Raw genomic sequence first — 19,121 nt, forward strand, 5'->3', positions numbered from 1 at the left:
ATTTTCGTGAGCAACAATTTTCAACAGACACACAAACGGATTGGATTTATCGCTGTTCTTGCTTTCTATAGAGTGACGTTCTTATGGAGATGGTTATATATGAGGATTTGTTTTTCTCATATATATTTATTTATATATTTGCGATCCAGATATTAGGCTAGCCGATACGAAGTATGGGAAAGCTTAGGCGTCTGGACCTAGATCAAGTTTTTGGAGCAAGTCCTGTATCTAAGTTATTACTGGTTTTTCCTTCACCAAACTTGCAGAGATGGTGTATCAGGGACACTTCAGGTGGTATGGGACGCCTCCATATTGTGACGTACTTCCTTTCGAAATTATATGAACAATAAAATGAAATATATTGTTATAAATATTATTTCCCCCCGACATTGTTACATAACATCGTAGCGAATGGGCGTTTAATACGAATCTGTAAGCCATTAGTTCGAATCCCGCCGTGACTTTAATTTTTTTTTACTTATCTAAAAAATTTTAAAATGTATTTTGTTGGTCAAATATTGTAAAAATTGAACATTCTAAACCGGTGAAAGTATTTTGATTATAATAACAATAGTGTTGTGTTTTCGCCTTCGGCTCGTGCACTCTAGTATTAAACCTTGACTACTATTTGGGCATACATTTAGTACATGCACAACACAACACTATTACGTGTATATGAATATTTTAATAAAGGTATTTAACTATGATTTTCACGTAATGTGATCAACAGATAAAGGTGGTCTCATAAAGCTAGGTGATGCCTCGTATCGTTGAGCTCAGTAATCTGTGATTACCTATGGTTTGGATGAAAAAAAATATATATTATCAATCAATCAATCAGTCAATCATTTTCAGTTCCGGATTTAAATAAAATTGTCAAAATAAAGCTAAATCATACTGGCAAAGAAAATGAACAACTTGTGAGTCTTAAACATCAACTTTTTTGAAACTCGTGGGATATCTTAAAATTAGACCCATTTCCATGGTGTAATATGAAGAAATGGTGTAACATATAGAAAACCCATTTTAGTCACGCTCCCCTTGTGTTCAAATGTGACCAGTCAACCACCTTTGAATTATTGGTTATACAAACTGGTGTTTTAAATAATGACTCTTCCATGTTTATTATAATACAAGCTGGCATGGTTATCTTTAATAAACTTCATTTACACCGTCCCATTTTTTAAACTGATTTATTTACATGTACATGCAGTCATTCCTTAGAAAAAAAATAAAACAAATGTTTCGTATATTTCTACAAGGCAGAGGCTTTTGATGAGGATACTTTAGGTCTTAAATCTGCAGACCTTTGAAATTTTGTATTGTTATTATTTTTTTATTTTGAAGTATAATCTCGAGAAGAAATATCACAACAGTTTAACATTTTTACTCCACAAAATCTTTAGAATTCAGGAGTTTCCGGGGGCTTATCCCCCTGAGCTCCCACCAAGGCTTTGCCATGGACCCAGGTCCCTTGCTTACAAGTGGCGCCCCTCTAACTTCAAATCCTGGATCCGCCACTGCATACAAGAAATTGAAGTGAAATTCGGTTTTAAAATCCCATGAATTAATCACGGGGTATGGTCGTACCAGGTAACACCAGACCAGGAAGAGAAAATAAACAAATCGGCCTAGGCCACGCCATGTTGGATTGTAAAGGTTTGTATAAATTGTTTATGGATACTATAAGTAACTGATAATCAAGACATGATAAACAACAATTATCTGTATTGAATTATGCATAATTAAAACTAAACCCTTGTTTCGGCCGGTAAAACATAGGTGCGTGATGACAAGGCCGACCCCACCCTATCTCACACACTCCCTATCCCCAAGTATAGATGTGCGGTAAACTATGTAAATGAAGAGTATGCAAGATCTAGAAAAAACGCACGGTTATTTCATCATTAGGACATACTTAATTAATATTTAATAATGTGTTGTCATGTTGTCATGCGCTTAAGCAGGGTATTGCGCAGTTATATTTCACTGTTAAATACCACGAGCAGTATGTGGGGATGGGGCAATCCTATCATTCGGTAAACACAACCCAAGCAAAGATGGTTACTACATATGCTTCTACAAAGATTATGAGCAAATGATCGACTCTGCATAATTATTACATTTTGCATCAAGGCAAGCAAAATAAAATATATATGATGAGATTAATTTTAACCTGACAAGATATTAAACACACAAGCTTTTATTTAAAATAAGGGGAGATGTATCAAGCTGCACCCATTGATAGTGGGTGAGTTCTAGCCATTTTACACCCCCCCCCCCCACCACCACCACCACATAACTTAGTATATTTATCACTACATATATATAATACATGTAAATATTACAAAGGATCTATAAGCAAGTAAGCTACATGTAATAGCAGCTGTTGTTTCTTTCAGAAATCAGATGAAAATCTATCTAGGAGTCCGACCATGCTCCCACGCACTTGGGCCCAGGATGTGGTACGGTGTCATCTCTGCGAGACCCCGGGCCCCCCTATGTACTGTGACATTTGTCACATACATCTATGTAAAGCATGTGTGGAGGAACATCTTTCTGATGAATCCAAAGAACATAAAGTTGAACCATTTAACAAGAGAGGACTTAATCCTAAATGTTTAAAGCATCCAACACAATTATGTGACCTTCATTGTGAACAATGTGACATTTCTATTTGTGTAGAATGTGTCTCCTCTGGTGAACATCTAGGACACAAGCAAGTGGGCATTTCAAAAAATCTAAATACTAAGAAAGAAGCCTTAAAAAAAGATTTACAGGAATTAGAAAACTCCATTTATCCTAAATATCAAGAGATTGCATCCAACATCATAGTTCAGAAAGCTGATCTGAATAAAAACGCCAAGAAATTAACAACAGCCCTAGACAAACATGGAGAAGACTTGCACAGAGAAATAGACATTGCCATCAAGAAACTGAAATCTGACCTGGATGAAATGGAATCCAAACACCTAGTAGACCTTGATAAGCAGGAAAATGAAATCAAATCCAGTATTTCTGAAATAACACAGAGCATTGCTGAACTGAAGAAGCTACTCAACTCCAATGATGTCAGCCTTGTCTCTGCTTTCAACTCCAGAAATGCTGAATTCAGAAGATTACCCCTTAAACCTACAGTTCCCTTACCAAGATTCACCCCTCAAAAGATTAACAAAGAACAGATTTATCAGCAGATTGGTTCCCTGTCAGCATTATCCATCAATACACAAGGACATGGCTACACGATGGATATCCCCGGTGCTGAGTCCTCTCCCCCGGACAGACCGCTCATTGATGAACCACGAATCATCACAGATATAAACACAGAGTATGGACAATCCAATGAGTTATTCGGTGTGTCCTGTCTGAGTGATGATGAGGTATGGACCCGTGGTCAGGACAACCTGATGAGACTCTACAACCTCCACAGTAAACTAGTGAAGTCAATCAAAACCAAGTCAGGGAAGAAACCAGGGGACATAGCTGCGACACAGAGTGGTGAACTAGTTTATACTGATCCCTATGATAGAACTGTGAACATAGTGAAGAATTCACAGATACAGACAGTGATCAGACTACGGGGATGGTATCCTTTATATGTCTGTAGTACCTCCTCTGGTGACCTTCTGGTTGTCATGATTACTGATGATATGAAACAATCAAAAGTTGTGCGCTATTCTGGCCCCACAGAGAAACAAACAGTCCAATACAATGACAAAGGACAACCTCTCTATTCATCTGAACTTTACCCTAAATATATAAATGAGAACAAGAACCTAGATATCTGTGTAGCAGACTATATAGCCAGTGCAGTAGTGGTGGTCAATCAGGCCGGTAAACAACGGTTTACATATACTGGTCCTCCCTTCAGGACATTTAATCCAGTCGGCATCACTGCAGACAGCCAGGGTCGGATCCTGACAGCAGACTGTGCCAACTACCGTATCCACATTCTGGATCAGGACGGACAGTTCCTCCGCTACATTGACAACTGTAATTTACAGTATCCATACGGTTTATGTGTGGACACCAGAGACAACCTCTTTGTGGCTGAGAGGGACACAAGTAAACTGAAAAAAATCCAGAATTATATGTAAACAAACTGAGATCATAATGTTACATCATTGTCAACAATCTTAATTTTTTTTTTAAATCTCGTTTTAACTGTCAATAAACTGATGGTACTAGTATTTGATCACATTTTATTTCACAAAATAAACAGAATACGATACATCGGGCATCAACATTATTTCGCGACTGTTTGGGAGGATTTTTTCTTAAGAAATATTATTAAATAATGATTGCCATATATATGTGCATGTAATATTATTAGTTGAAACTTATTTACAAAAAATCGTGTTTTCTGTGACATTAATAACTGTAAATTTAAGAAAATAAAACACTGCAAAAATTTATGCAATTTGAATTGATACGAGTAACCGGTTAACCGGTTGGAACGAATTGCGATTAACCGATTGGCAAATTTTATGCAATCGATTGCCATCCCTAATAATAATAATACATGTATATATATGTTTATTACAAGACTGTTTTATATTATGTGTTACATGTTTGTTTCATCAAAATGTAACTGTAAAAATTGAGAGACGATTTAGTATTCGTGCATTTTATATACAATTAATGTATTTATGATTATACATATTTTACATGCAAATGCAAGTTATCATGTAATGGGACAATACATGAAAACAATCTGTTGCTGCGGTTTCTTACATTATTACAAAGGTTTTTGACATTGCAGACATTACTAATTATTTTCCATTTTCCAGCGTTTTTGTGATTATGCTATAGAATCAATTTTTTAATGTATAGTTCGATACATTTTATCAATGACGTAAATTACGTATTGTTTGGGCGCAAGCGGGGTTTGCATAATTATACGATATGAAAATAATGTTAAGATATTGATAATATAATTGTAAAATTGCCGAAAATTATATATATATTTATTTACATTTTCCCGTGTCTTTATTGGATTTGATCACGCCCCGACCAAAATAATCACCTCATAATACCCAAAGTATGATTCCTTATTCCTTATTCCTTATATAAGTAAAAATGAATCATTCTTTGAATATAATGAGGTGATCATTTTGGTCAGGGCGTGATCAAATTCATCATAAAGCCCTTCATGTTTTTTTGGATTTGATTACCTCATAATTCTCAAAGAACGATTCCTTATTCCTTATGTATAATATATGTATGTTTATCTCCTAAAGAACTTAATTTTCAATGGTATCAATTTCTCTGGGTGAAAAGAGGGGACATGTGAGAGAAGAAATCTGACAATTTTTTTTCCTTTTTCTTAACCGTTCTTTGACGAAAGATATGTGAATTTATAGAGAAAATCAACAAATGGGTGAAGTCCATCACACGTTATGGACATGGAAACTTGGGGCAGACAATTTATTTATGGAATCATTCTTTGAGTATAATGAGGTGATAATTTTGGTCGGGGCGTGGTCAAATCCAAGAAAGCCCAAAGGGCTTTTTGATAGATTTGACCACGCTAATATTTTTCTCTCATATGTCCCCTCTTTTCACCCGAAGAAGTTGATACCTCTGAAAATTAAGTTCTTTAGGAGATAAACATGTAAAATGCATGGGAAAATCTGACACTTTTATTCCCATTTTAATGAGAACTGTCTATACATAAGGAATCGTTCTTTGAATATTAGGTGATCAAATCCAACAAAACCTGAAGGGCTTTATGATAGATTTGACCATGCTCCGACCGAAATTATAACCCCATAATATTCAAAGTATGATTCCTTATTACTTATATTTAGATTATTTCCAATTTTTATACTGTAAAAACAACATTTTTTAACCCGCTATTTTTTCACGTAGCACATGCTACCCGTATGTATTACTACGCGGCGCAGCCAATACCGTTTTTCGGTTATGGTATAAGACACACCCATTTTGTGTCGCGCTTTAGGCTTCAAAATTGATTCGTAATGTTATAACAGACAAAGACAGTTAAAATGTAAATATTAACCAATAAAATTCTTTCTTTTTTGGCGTTTCGTCCGGATATGAACGTAGCCATCTTCCCACGTCAAGAGTCCGCTATCTACGTAATAAACGGTTACGTAGAGCGGATCGGATCAGAAACTCATGACTTGGGAAAATGGAAGGTAGCTAGGATTGCAGGGAAAATATCCTCTTTGCGTTAGCAATATTCATATTCCGTATGAAACATCCCAGAGTACTAGTACATGCGCGGATCTAGGGGAGGCGAGGGGAGGTCAGGGGGGTCCCGACCCCCCCCCCCCCTGGAAAATATTCAAAATTACATAGTAAAATTATCACAAATATACCATGGACCCCCCCCCCCCCCTTGGTAAAAATTTCTGAATCCGCGCATGTACTATATGTTTTACATCTTTCTCTGAATGATTGCAATAGGACTAACACAGTCCATGTGTCTATTGAACTTTGACCCCTTTCCATAGGGTCATCGTCTTGTCATCAAATTATATATATATTTTTTTATCAATTATTCTGAAGGTAAAAATATTGCTAATAAATTATATCTAGAATGCGTACAGTCTCTCCAAAAATGGAATTAAACAAGCTCTTGACCTGCTCTTTAAAATGATGTCAAATTGAATATAGGTATCGGAATTACGTTTCCCATGATTTAACATAGAATGTCCAGGAACTGTTTAACTTTCTACAGAATTCCTTTAAAGCAGTAAAGCACGGGAAAAAGTTTCTACAAATCAATTATGACGTGATAATAATTCTAGCACTATACACTCTTGAATCATTTACTAGATATTGACAAATTCATTTATTTATTTATTTATTTACCTTAACCAAGAGCGATAACTCGATGAAGATGCACTGGAGTTTTAGAAGGTTTCATTCATTTAGAAAAAAAAATTCATATAGGAGTTTCGTCCTGGTCGTTAGGTACACGGCGTATAGTTAAGATTTTTATTTTACGGAGGTGCCAAAATGTGATGATTTTTTCTTTGCCTTTTTACACTAGTTTACAGATAAATTCTGTACCAAACAGTGAAAAAATTTAATTAATTAATTTTTATAAAACTTCTTTCTATTAAAATTCCTTTACTTCTGTTGACATCGAAGTTTCCAAGTATGGTTCTGGTGTACAATTGTAAGAGTTTACTCATCTAACTAGAACTCACAAGAATTAAGATCTCTGATGTGAGTTGGAGTGCATTCAGAATCCCTTTTGCCTGGCATGCGTTTTGGAAAATGTGTCGTTGTACATAGTTTTTAGGAAATTTCACGTGAATTAAATGAATTAAAATTTGCTATTAGGATATTTCATCGCCCTCAAGGTAACTATTCTAGAATTTAATTATACTCAAGCTGTTTACTTGTAACTAGGTTATATATAATAACGTAATTATGCAATGGTATATCGAATTTTTGAGGCAGGATAAAACAGAATTAAACTGGAGATGTTAAAACTACAGAAATACAAATAAGAATTTTCATCGGGCAGCACAGTGGGGACCATTGTAGCGGTCTTCCTGTCGGCCATTGTGATATGTCTACTTCTGATTGTGTTCCACAAAAAGGAGAGAAGGTTGGTGACAGCCATTGATCTGAACGTATTTTAAAGCAATATGAGGTGCATTTTTTATGTTGATTTTTTTTTTTACCAAAATGTTCTTTTCTACTAAATGACTAAAATATCATGGTTTTTTAATTTCTGTTAGCCATATTTTTGTGGAAAAGGCCGTAAAAAGCCTTATTTGGAGCAAAATTGAATTATTTTTCGTCCTGTACAAAAATTGATTTGCTATATATTCCTTAGACGAGAAATATTTCCTTTGACAAAAATTAATGATGTTTTCAAATCTTATTTTAAATTATCATAAAAGTTTAAGTTATATGCAGACTTATCATGCTAGCAGGTTTAAGCAGCAGAATAAAAATCCAAAAAATACAGCTCATATTGCTTTAATGCAATATTGTAACTAGGGATTGGGGACAAGTTCTAAAATCTTAATTCCCCATCCCTCTATAGGATTGCAACAATATACATGTACACTGGAAACATTAGATTATTACAGATTTACCCCTTCTCCATGGCAGATGGAAAAAAAAAACCTAAGGCATTGAATAAAAGTCACATACCAACACAAATCTTGATATCTCTAAAACATTATATAAATATTTACTGTAAAGAACTTTATTTCTTTGTTAGTAAATTTGTATAGACAGAGCCAACCTCTGTATATGATGGATTTTGACTAATCTATAGATAGCATAGTCCTTGAAAACTTCTATACCTGAAATCCCTCTTCATTTAATTTGATATGATCGGGTATATTGACTGACATTTCAGTGACGCAGTAGCTTCCAGACTTCGAGGGCTATTCAGAAGACATTCCAGTTCATATAGGTATAGTGAGGTAGGTAACATTTCTTGTTTTATACTAGATATTGGGAGGTATGTTTATCATCAGTAGTGAAGATGTTGTTAGATTTGATTCTATCAGGTGAATTGGAAAATCTTTTTAAAATATGTTCTTGATTTTCACTATTTAAGATTTAATATTAATTTTCTCTGTTACAATGATAGTAAATTTGTTGCTAGATTTCATCAAATGAAATGAAAGATCCTCCTCTTTCTTATCTTATCTTGTTTCTTTTTATTGTTAGATTCCATCAAGTGAAGTAGAGGATTTTCTCCCAGAGATCTCGGCCAGTGACCTTGGAATTCAGGGGTCGGTGCAGGTCACCACAGATACCGAGGACATAAGTATATTACGGAGCGAGGAGTCCCCGGCGGTCATCAGTTACCATGACGACAGTGATGAAGAACTGCTGGCATAACACAAAAGATGGCAGAACCTTCCTTATTCATATCAATAAATAAATATAGCAGATTTGTGATGGATCAGGTCGTGAACTATGATACAATCTAAGATGCTCTCACAAATTATGTGATGACATTTGACAAGATGCTCTTTAAAAGCTGTGATGAAAGACTGCTTTATGTATCGTAGCAAAATGCTCTTAAGATTTCAGTGCTATTAACCTCCCAGTATGTTGTTCTGATGTGCGTAAATGCATAAATTTAATGTTAGGAAAGAGCTTGAAGGCATGGTGTCAAGATGAATTGAATTGTTCTTTAAAATGGCGTATTAAAGCATCGTTTGCATATGGTTGTAGTAAATGAACTGACACGCGCTTCCCACAATGCTTTATATTCAGCCAATAACTTATATCTTGCAAAATATTCATGGAATCGTTCATATGCTAGATTCATTTTTAAGTCCCAATAATTTAAGCCTTTCATTCATACAATTCAAAGCACTTCATGAATTTTAAAGACTAGTATATTTTTGGTCTTTGTCTTGAATCTGAATCTATTTATTGTGGCATTGAACCATCCCACAATATTAGATACATGTAATTATTTTAAGATTTGTATCTATGTAGAGCAAGTAATGGACATTTTATTGATACTGGTATTAAGCAGCACATTTTAGTTTCTGTCTTTTTTACTGGAATTTTTGTTTGGTGCCTCATATGTTACAGGCCTATAAACAAAAGGTTACTGGTCATTTAAGCAATTTTCCTTGTCAATTAAGGTGGCTCACTATACCTTGGAAAATTATTTGATTATGATAGATAAGAAGTATATAAGTCAAATATGTGAAAAAATGTGCAATTTGGATAAAAATTTATATTTTCAAAAAATTAATTCAGTAAATATGAAAAAAAAGTTTGGTGGATATGAACTCATGATCTGAGTTTCACAAGCCCGATACTTTAACCACTGAGATATGTTGATATTCAGCCTAGTTAATTGAATATAAACAATTTAACAAAACATTTAAATCGCCATCTTAAAAAGTTAAAGTCTAGGTGTAGTGCGGTACCTTAAAGAATATATATTCTTACTCTTTACTAAATATGCATGGACAACAGGACAAGTGCTCTTCACAAAGCACCAGCCCAGAGCCCTAATATGTAGGTTCCAGACATTTGGGCAAACAATGGAAACATAGTAAAATTGATTTTAATGATCTCTGTATGTGGATTCTTCTATATTTGGACTTTATAGTACATATAGTGCATGACATTTTTAAGCCTTGCAAGGAATTTTACACAATGATTTATAATGATATTGTGACATTTAGTAGACAAATCTGTATTTGTCTCTTTATTTAAACTTTGTGAAATATACATTTGCTGGGGTGTTTTGTGTTATGGCATAAACTATGACTTATCACTAAATTAAATACATGTACATATACCTTTACATATTAGAAGAATGTTTGCATTTATTTGATAAATATTCAAGAATATTTGCCAATTGTGACTTTATCTGATTAAAAATGACTTTCTGTTATTTTAAAAGTCATATAATTATGTGTTGGTATTTAATTTTCACCCTTATTTCATTATCAATATGTTGGATATTTTTCTTGAATAATGTTATTTATAATGTATCCATAAGGTAACCTACTCTCTGGAAAAAAATAATGTTATTTTTACAAGATATTTACATGACATTGTATATGTTCTTCTGTCACTCTATGTCTTGTGTACTTGTACAAGTAGATTTAATATGTAACTAAATTAATCCTTTTACATCATGTACATGGGTGATCGTTCCTTCCGTATGATTTTTATGAAAAACTGAAATTCTTAAATATGTTTCTGATGTATTTTTCATGTTTATGGGATTTTAGATGTTTGACATGTCCGGTGGATATTTCACATTATGTTCATTAGAAATTTTAGATGTTGGATTGACAGAAGATTGATTTACTATCATACATGTAATTGCATTGACATGACATTCATGTGTATGAGATTTTCCATATAATCATGCTCATGAGGGATTCTATATGTACAAGAAAATCTCTTTTAATATTTTCTAATTCATGACAAATAGTATTTTAGATTCATGAGGAATTCTACATGATATTCATTGTAAGTGATTCCATTATGTTTTTGAAAAAAAAACCAACTCTCTAGTACTTGTATGTTTATGTGAGTATTTGGCATGTCATTGAGGGGATTTTGACTACCGGTATTCTTCTTCTTTGTGGTGACAAGATGTGCTTATCTGAATGATATAATATTAGATAAGAAAGTGCACTTTTCTGGGTGATATATTAGATAAATCTGTGATAATGGTTTTCAGTGTGCAGCAATAAGTTGTAACGTGATAGGCCCATTGAACAAAGATTTACCATTGTGTACTCTGTACAATGTTTCAACATGCACATACAGAGAGTTGACTGTTCTATGTATTCTCAATATAATATCAATCAATATTGAATTCTCACTGTTATATTAGAATATACATTCTTTGTTGCGTTAAGGGTTAAATGTATGGTGACTACCTAATGGTGCAGTTTATGAATGAACTTGACTTACTGAGCTAATTCTTCGAATTATAGAGTTTATTTGAATATTGTGGGTGTGGATGTTCAAAATCAAACACTTTTTTGTGCTGTCTAATGTTTATTTCAACTATAATCATTCTGCTTATGTGGGATACTGCAATTATTATTACACATTCCTTGTTAATTAACTGCATTTTGCATATTTATGTTGTGGACATTTTTGGTGTGTTGGTTCACAGAAAACACAAAAAAATGCATTGTGTCCATAAATTTTGTGCCTAAATTTTGTGAGCTACAAGCGGTAGGAAATATTTTTTTACCTGTTGTTTGCCTTCTAAAAATACTGAAGTATCCCCTGTTCCCCATTTATTTGTTTATAGTGGATATCATATACATGAATTTATAAATCTTTAATTTTGTAAACTTTAGCTCTTCAATTATTATTGTAACATGCAATGTATACAATACATACACTGTTTGTATCAATTTGTATCTAGTATCGTTCATGTTAATGAGTATTTAATATGTTGCAGATGGATTTCTTTCAAGTTTTTTTTTTTCCTCATTAAAATAATTATGATTGTGACTTTGTGCCTACCTTTTTTGATGCTACTATTCTGCATAAATACACTACAAAGTTATCAAATTGCTCGTATGGATTGTTTTTGTGAATGGTTCGGATGTTATCCGTTTTATACGCTACAATACACTGGTCCCGACATTTTCGTGATCAACAATTTTCAACGGACACGCAAACGGATTGGATTTATCGCTGCTCTTGCTCTCTATAGAGAGACGTTCAACGGAGATGGTTAAATATGAGGATTTGTTTTTCTGATACAGGCTATACATGTATTATATATTCGCGATCCAGATATTGAGCTCATCGATATGTAGTATAGGAAAGCTTTTGCTATACCCTCGGCGTCTGGACCTGGATCAAGTTTTTGGAGCATGTCCTGTATCTAAGTTTTTACTTGTTTTTCCTTCACCAAACTTGCAGGGATGGTGCATCTAGGCCACTGAAGGTGCTATGGGACACCTCCATATTGTGACGTACTTCCTATCAATATTTATGGAAAAAAAGTCATCATAAAATGAAATATATTGTTATAAATATTTTTTTTCCAAACATTGTTACCTAACAAAGTAGCGAATGGGCTAGAGCGTTTAATACGAATCTGTATGTCACGAGTTCGAATCCTGCCGGTGCTTTAATAATTTTTACTTATCTAAAAAATTTTAAAACGTATTTTGTTGGTCAAATATTGTAAAATTTGAAAATTCTAAACCGGTGAAAATATTTTGATTATAATAACAATAATGCTGTGTTGCCGCCTTCGGCTCGTGCACTCTAGTATTAAACCTTGACTAATATTTAGGCATACATTATTACATGCACAACACAACACTATTACGTGTATATAAATATTTAAATAAAGGTCATTAACTATGATTTTCACGTAATGTGATAAACAGATGAAAGTGATCTCATAAATCTATAAAAATGTGTGTAATTCAAATTAGAAACTACACGTACTTGTCATGCAAAATAACATATCATTGATTTTTGAATAAATAAACATCGACAAAATCAATTCTCGTCAGTTCTTCAGTACTTTGATTATTATTAAGTATACACGTAATCTCGAGAAGAAATATCACAATAGTTTGACATTTTCCTAAAAAAAATCTTTAGAATTCAGGAATTTCCGGGGGCTTAGCCCCCTGAGCTCCCACCAAGGCTTTGCCATGGACCCAGACCCCTTGCTTACAAGTGGCGACCCTCTTCCTTCAATTCCTGGATCCGCCACTGCATATGAAAAATTGAAGTGAAATTAACGAAATGTTGGTATCACGTTCTCCTACCCCCTCTTCATGATTGGCGAAATTCCTTTATTTTCTGCTTGCTTTTCAAGATATTTCGACGAGTCTGCCCACCACCCCCCCCCCCCACCCTTCATTCACTTTTAAAAACGACGCTACGTTCCTGACACAATGCCATATGATTGCTCATCAGACAGAAAGGCTCTAATTTGATGAGGATATAGCCATATTGTTACAGCTAGCAAACATTTTTCATGCATGTACCATTCTCACATTTCGAAATGTTCGGGTTTGGTCTGGGTGACCCGATTCGGTTTTAAAATCCCATGAATTAATCACGTGGTATGGTCGTACCAGATAAAAGACCAGGAAGAATAAATAAACAAATCGACCTAGGCCTAGCCATGTTGGATTGTGAAGGTTTGTATATTGTTTATGGATACTATGAATAACTGATAATCAAGACGCGATGAATAACAAATATCTGTATTGAATTATACATAATTAAAAATATACCCTTGATTCGGCCGGTAAAACACAGGTGTGTGATGACAAGGCCGATCCCACCTTATCCCACACTATAACCCCTGTCCCCAAGAATAGACATGCGATAAACTATGTACATGAAGAGTATGCAAGATCTTGAACAAACGCACGGTTATTGTCATCATTAGGACATACTATATTAATATTTAATAGTGTTGTCATGCGCTTAAGCAGGGTATTGCGCAGTTATATTTCACTGTTAAATACCGCGAGCAATATGTGGGGGGGGGGGACCCTATCGTTCGGTAAACACAACCCAAGCAAAGATGGATACTACATATGCTTCTACAAAGATTATGAGCAGATGATCGACTCTGCATAATTATTACATTTTGCATCAAGGCAAGCAAAATAAAATGCATATGTAGAGATTAATTTTAACCTGACAATACATTAAACATAAAAGCTTTTATTTAAAATAAACCCATTGATAGTGGGTGAGTTATAGCCATGTTACCCTCCCCCCCCCCCCGCCACTACCACCACCACCACCACCACATAACTTAGCTAGTTTATTTATCACTACATATATAATACATGTAAATATTACAAAGAATCTAAAAAGAAGTGAGCTACATGTAATAGCAGCTGTTGTTTCTTTCAGAAATCAGATGAAAATCTATCAAGGTGTCCGACCATGCTACCACGTTCTTGGGCCCAGGATGTGTTACGGTGCCATCTCTGTGAGACCCCGGGCCCCCCTATGTTCTGTGACATTTGTCACATACATCTATGTAAAGCATGTGTGGGGGAACATCTCTCCGATGAGTCCAAAGATCACAAAGTGGTGCCATTTAGCAAGAGAGGACTAAATCCTAAATGTTTAAAGCATCCTACACAATTATGTGACCTTCATTGTGAACAATGTAACATACCTATTTGTGTGGAGTGTGTCTCCTCTGGTGAACATCTAGGACACAAGCAAGTTGGCATTTTAAAAAAACTATATACTAAAAAAGACGCCTTAAAAAAAGATCTACAGGAATTAGAAAACTCAATTTATCCTAAATATCAAGAGATTGCATCCATCATCTTAGTTCAGAAAGCTGATCTGAATAAAAACTCCAAGAAATTAACAACAGCTCTAGACAAACATGGAGATGACTTGCACACAGAAATAGACAATGCTATCAAGAAACTGAAATCTAACGTGAATGAAATGGAATCCAAACAACTGGTTGTCCTTGATAAGCAGGAAAATGAAATCAAATGCAGTATTTCTGAAATCACACAGAGCATTGCTGAACTGAAGAAGCTACTCAACTCCAATGATGTCAGCATTGTTTCTGCCTTCAACTCCAGGAATGCTGAATTCAGAAGATTGCCTCCTAAACTCACGATTTCCTTACCAAGATTTACCCCTCAGAAGATTAACAAAGAACAGAATTACCAGCAGATTGGTTCTTTGTCATCATTATCTATTAAAACAGAAGAACAAGTCTACACAATGGATTCTTCTGGTGCTGAGTCCTCTCCCCCGGACAGACCGCTCATTGATGTACCACGGATCATCACAGATATAAACACAGAGTATGAAGAATCTAATATATTTCGCAGTGTGTCCTGTCTATGTGATGATGAGGTATGGACGTGTGGTCAGGACAACATGATGAGACTCTACAACATCCACAGTAAACTAGTGAAGTCAATCCAAACCAAGTCAGGGAACCCGCCAGAGGACATAGCAGTGACACAGAGTGGTGAACTAGTTTATACTGATCCCAGTGATAGAACTGTGAACATAGTGAAGAATACACAGATACAGACAGTGATCAGACTAAGGGGGTGGTATCCTCTCTATATCTGTAGTACCTCCTCTGGTGATCTCCTGGTTGTCATGATCACTGATGATAAGAAACAAGCAAAAGTTGTGCGTTACTCTGGGTCCACAGAGAAACAAACAATTCAATACAATGACAAAGGACATCCTCTCTATTCCTCTGATGAGACTGTTTACTCTAAATACATCAGTGAGAACAAGAACCTAGATATCTGTGTAGCTGATTGTATAGCCGGTGCAGTAGTGGTGGTCAATCAGGCCGGGAAACTCCGGTTTACGTACACCGGTCCACCCTCTACTACCAAGGAACCATTTCATCCAGTCGGCATCACTACAGACAGCCAGAGTCGGATCCTGGCATCAAACCTTAACAACTGTATCCACATCCTGGATCAGGATGGACAGTTCCTCCGCTACATTGACAACTGTCATTTACAGGATCTACAATGTTTATGTGTGGACACCAGAAACAACCTCTTAGTGGCAGAGAATAAAACGGGTAAAGTGAAGAAAATCCAGTATTACATTTAAACCAACTGTGATCATATTGTTACATTATTGTCAACAAGGTGAACATTTTTTTTTAAATCTTGTTTTAAATAAGGAATAAGGAATCATTCTTTGAGTATTATGAGGTGATAATTTCGGTCGGGGTGTGATCAAATCCAATAAAGCCCGAAGGGCTTTATGATAGATTTGATCACACCCCGACTGAAATTATCATCTTATAATATTCAAAGAATGATTCCTTATTACTTATATTTATATAATTTTAAGCCATCGTACAATTATATATTTAAATATTAATAAGCAAACTCTGCTGGCGCCTCGATTTGGCGTCATTTGTATTATGGGTTATATAGTACAAAATCTATACGTAGTGTTATCACAGGCAAAGACACTGGAAAATGTAAATATATGTAAATAAACTGATGGTACTAGTATGTAAATGTTATACATCAACAAACTGTCCAGTATGTTCCTGTGTGTGCCCGTATACGTATGTAGGCCCGCACAAAAGGATGACAATGTTAAACGGAAATCTAGGAATTTGTCATGTCCTCCTTGAACATTTGTACTTTTTTCTCATATTTTTTTCTCTCTAATTTGTGCTGTACATGTACCTCTGACTCTATACATACATTTGTGTGTGTGTGTGCATATATATATATATATATATATATATATATATATATATATATATATATATATATATATATATATATATATATATATATATATATGTACCTCATGTACCGTCATGTTGACGGTTTGAGTGAAATAAATTGAATTGAAAAACTTTAATTGGCCATTGATGATCATATTTTACTTCACAAAATAAACAGACTACGATACAGCGGGCATGGACATTATTGCACGACTGTTTGCTGGGGGATTTTTTCTTGAGAAATATAATGACAAATAATTGCCATATAATATTATTACTTGAAACTTATTTACAAAAAATCGTGTTTTCTGTGGCATTAATGACTGTAAATTTAAGAAAATAAAACACTGCAAAAACTTATGTACATAAAACGTAATTTGATACGAGTAACCGGTTAATCGATCGGAACGAATTTGGATTAACTGATTGGCAAATTCTGTAATCGATTATATAATATATATATTACATGTTTATATATATGTATATTACAAAACTGTTTTATATTATGTGTTACATGTATGTTTCATCAAAATATGACTGTGAATTGAGAGACGGTTTAGTATTCGTGTATTTTATATACAACTAATTAATGTATAATTATACATATTTTACAGGTGCATGCAAGTTAACATGTAATGAGTTAATAAATAAAACAATCTGTTGATGAAGTTTCTTACATTATTACAAAGGTTTTTGACATTGCAGACATTTCTAATTATTTTCCATTTTTCAGGGTCTTTGTGATAATACCAGAATCATTTTTTTAAGTATAGTTCGATACATTTCATCAATGACGTAAACTACGTATTGTTTTGGCGCAAGCGGGGTTTGCATAATGTAATACCCGGTATTTAATTGTACAAATGCCGAAAATTTAATAAATATAAATGTTAAGGAATCATTCTTTGCATGAATATTATGAGTTGATTATTTCGGTCAGGGTGTGATCAAATCTATCATAAAGCCCTTCAGGTTTTGCTGGATTTGATCGGTGTCTTCCCACTTAGCTAAAATTCTGAATTTTTTATGGGTGACTGATTTTAGCTAAGTGGGAATGGTGCACAGGTAAGGGTGTCAAAGAACAAAGGAAATTAATTACAGGTGAATTATAGTCTGTACAATTATTGACCTTAGGCGAATTTTTAATTAAATAAAAAATAGCAGGCAATATTAAAGATTATGTTTAAAATAGAAAAAAAAATTAATTAGATACTTGTAATAGAAGTAAATTTTAACAATTAAAAAGGGTTTTTTCTATGATTGATCATAGCTAAATTTTATTTTATGTACACTCATTATTCATTCTTTTGAGGAGAAGAAAAATCAGACATAGTTGCATTCAAGTTTATTTTAAATACAATCAATGTCAACAACAAACTCTGTTTAGCAATTATAACTTATTTTGAATATCATATACATGTACATAAATATTTTAGCATGCAAGTATTTGTTTTTAATATTTATGAATGATATTGCTAATGGCACATTAGATAACATTAGATTATTTGCTGATGATACATCTCTGTTCGCCATTGTTGATAATGACATTATTACCCCTTCTTTGTCCCTTATTGAGGATCTTAAAAAAAATAAAAATTATATGATCCAAATTTTTGGCTGTTGATTTTAATAGGGGAAAAAACTATTAACGTTAAATTTTACGAAAGCACTGGAATTATCACAGCATACAGTTTGGCTAAGGTGGTGATGATATAAAAAAAATCAAATGCTCATGTACATTTAGGACTACATTTTCAGGCTGATGGAACTTGGACTAATCATATAACAAATATACATGAAAAGGCTGAAATGTTGGATGTACTTAGATTACTGAAACATGTCATAGAAAGAAATCCATTTTGCTTTTATGCTTGAAAAGGTACAGGTTGAAACGGCAGGAATTATTATTGGGTTAAGAGTTACTAGTAATTCATCTAGATCATGTTTGTATGATAGACTGGGCTGGGAACCTTTACATCTTAGAAGAACACAACATAAACCACATATGATGTTCATGTATAAGATAGTTAATTGTATAGAATATATAAAGAAAATTAATGACAATTAAATCGAGCATTGGTTTGATTGAAGTTTCATATTCCTATCTGTTAATAGGTAAATCATCTTAATTATAAGTGAAACAAAATAACTATGATCTAATTAAGCCATCAATTTCTGCAGTGCATTGTTTATTTAAGCAATTGCTTGCTAGGCCTATTAAATTTAGTTTATTTTTTTTCAATTTTATTTATTTTTATTTTTCTATTTTATTTTATTTATTCAATTTATAAATATTAAACCTTTGAATAATTGATAGAACTTAAATCTAAATTTTTATAACACTAAAATCAATATTGTCAAGAATATATGACTACATATCACCGGTGATTTTTATACAGGTACACCCCTGCGAATGTGTTCGTAA

The 19,121-nt window shown here is 33.9% G+C and overlaps 1 protein-coding gene and 1 long non-coding RNA gene across 2 annotated transcripts; both read left to right on the plus strand.

Moving 5' to 3' along the window:
* Nucleotides 1-1,509: 1,509 nt before the first annotated feature.
* LOC128184185 (E3 ubiquitin-protein ligase TRIM71-like) lies at nucleotides 1,510-16,119 on the plus strand. Its single transcript, XM_052853548.1, has 3 exons — nucleotides 1,510-1,659; nucleotides 2,403-4,065; nucleotides 14,738-16,119. Exons 2-3 carry the CDS (start codon nucleotides 2,436-2,438, stop codon nucleotides 16,057-16,059), a joined length of 2,952 nt encoding a protein of 983 aa, XP_052709508.1. The 5' UTR covers nucleotides 1,510-1,659; nucleotides 2,403-2,435; the 3' UTR covers nucleotides 16,060-16,119.
* On the plus strand, nucleotides 7,496-11,962 carry LOC128184191 (uncharacterized). The gene is made up of 3 exons (XR_008243701.1): nucleotides 7,496-7,588; nucleotides 8,354-8,420; nucleotides 8,671-11,962. It is a non-coding gene; the product is annotated as an uncharacterized LOC128184191 (long non-coding RNA).
* Nucleotides 16,120-19,121: the final 3,002 nt, after the last annotated feature.

Source organism: Crassostrea angulata, chromosome 5 (genome assembly GCF_025612915.1).
Source record: "Crassostrea angulata isolate pt1a10 chromosome 5, ASM2561291v2, whole genome shotgun sequence".
Classification (NCBI taxonomy): domain Eukaryota; kingdom Metazoa; phylum Mollusca; class Bivalvia; order Ostreida; family Ostreidae; genus Magallana; species Magallana angulata.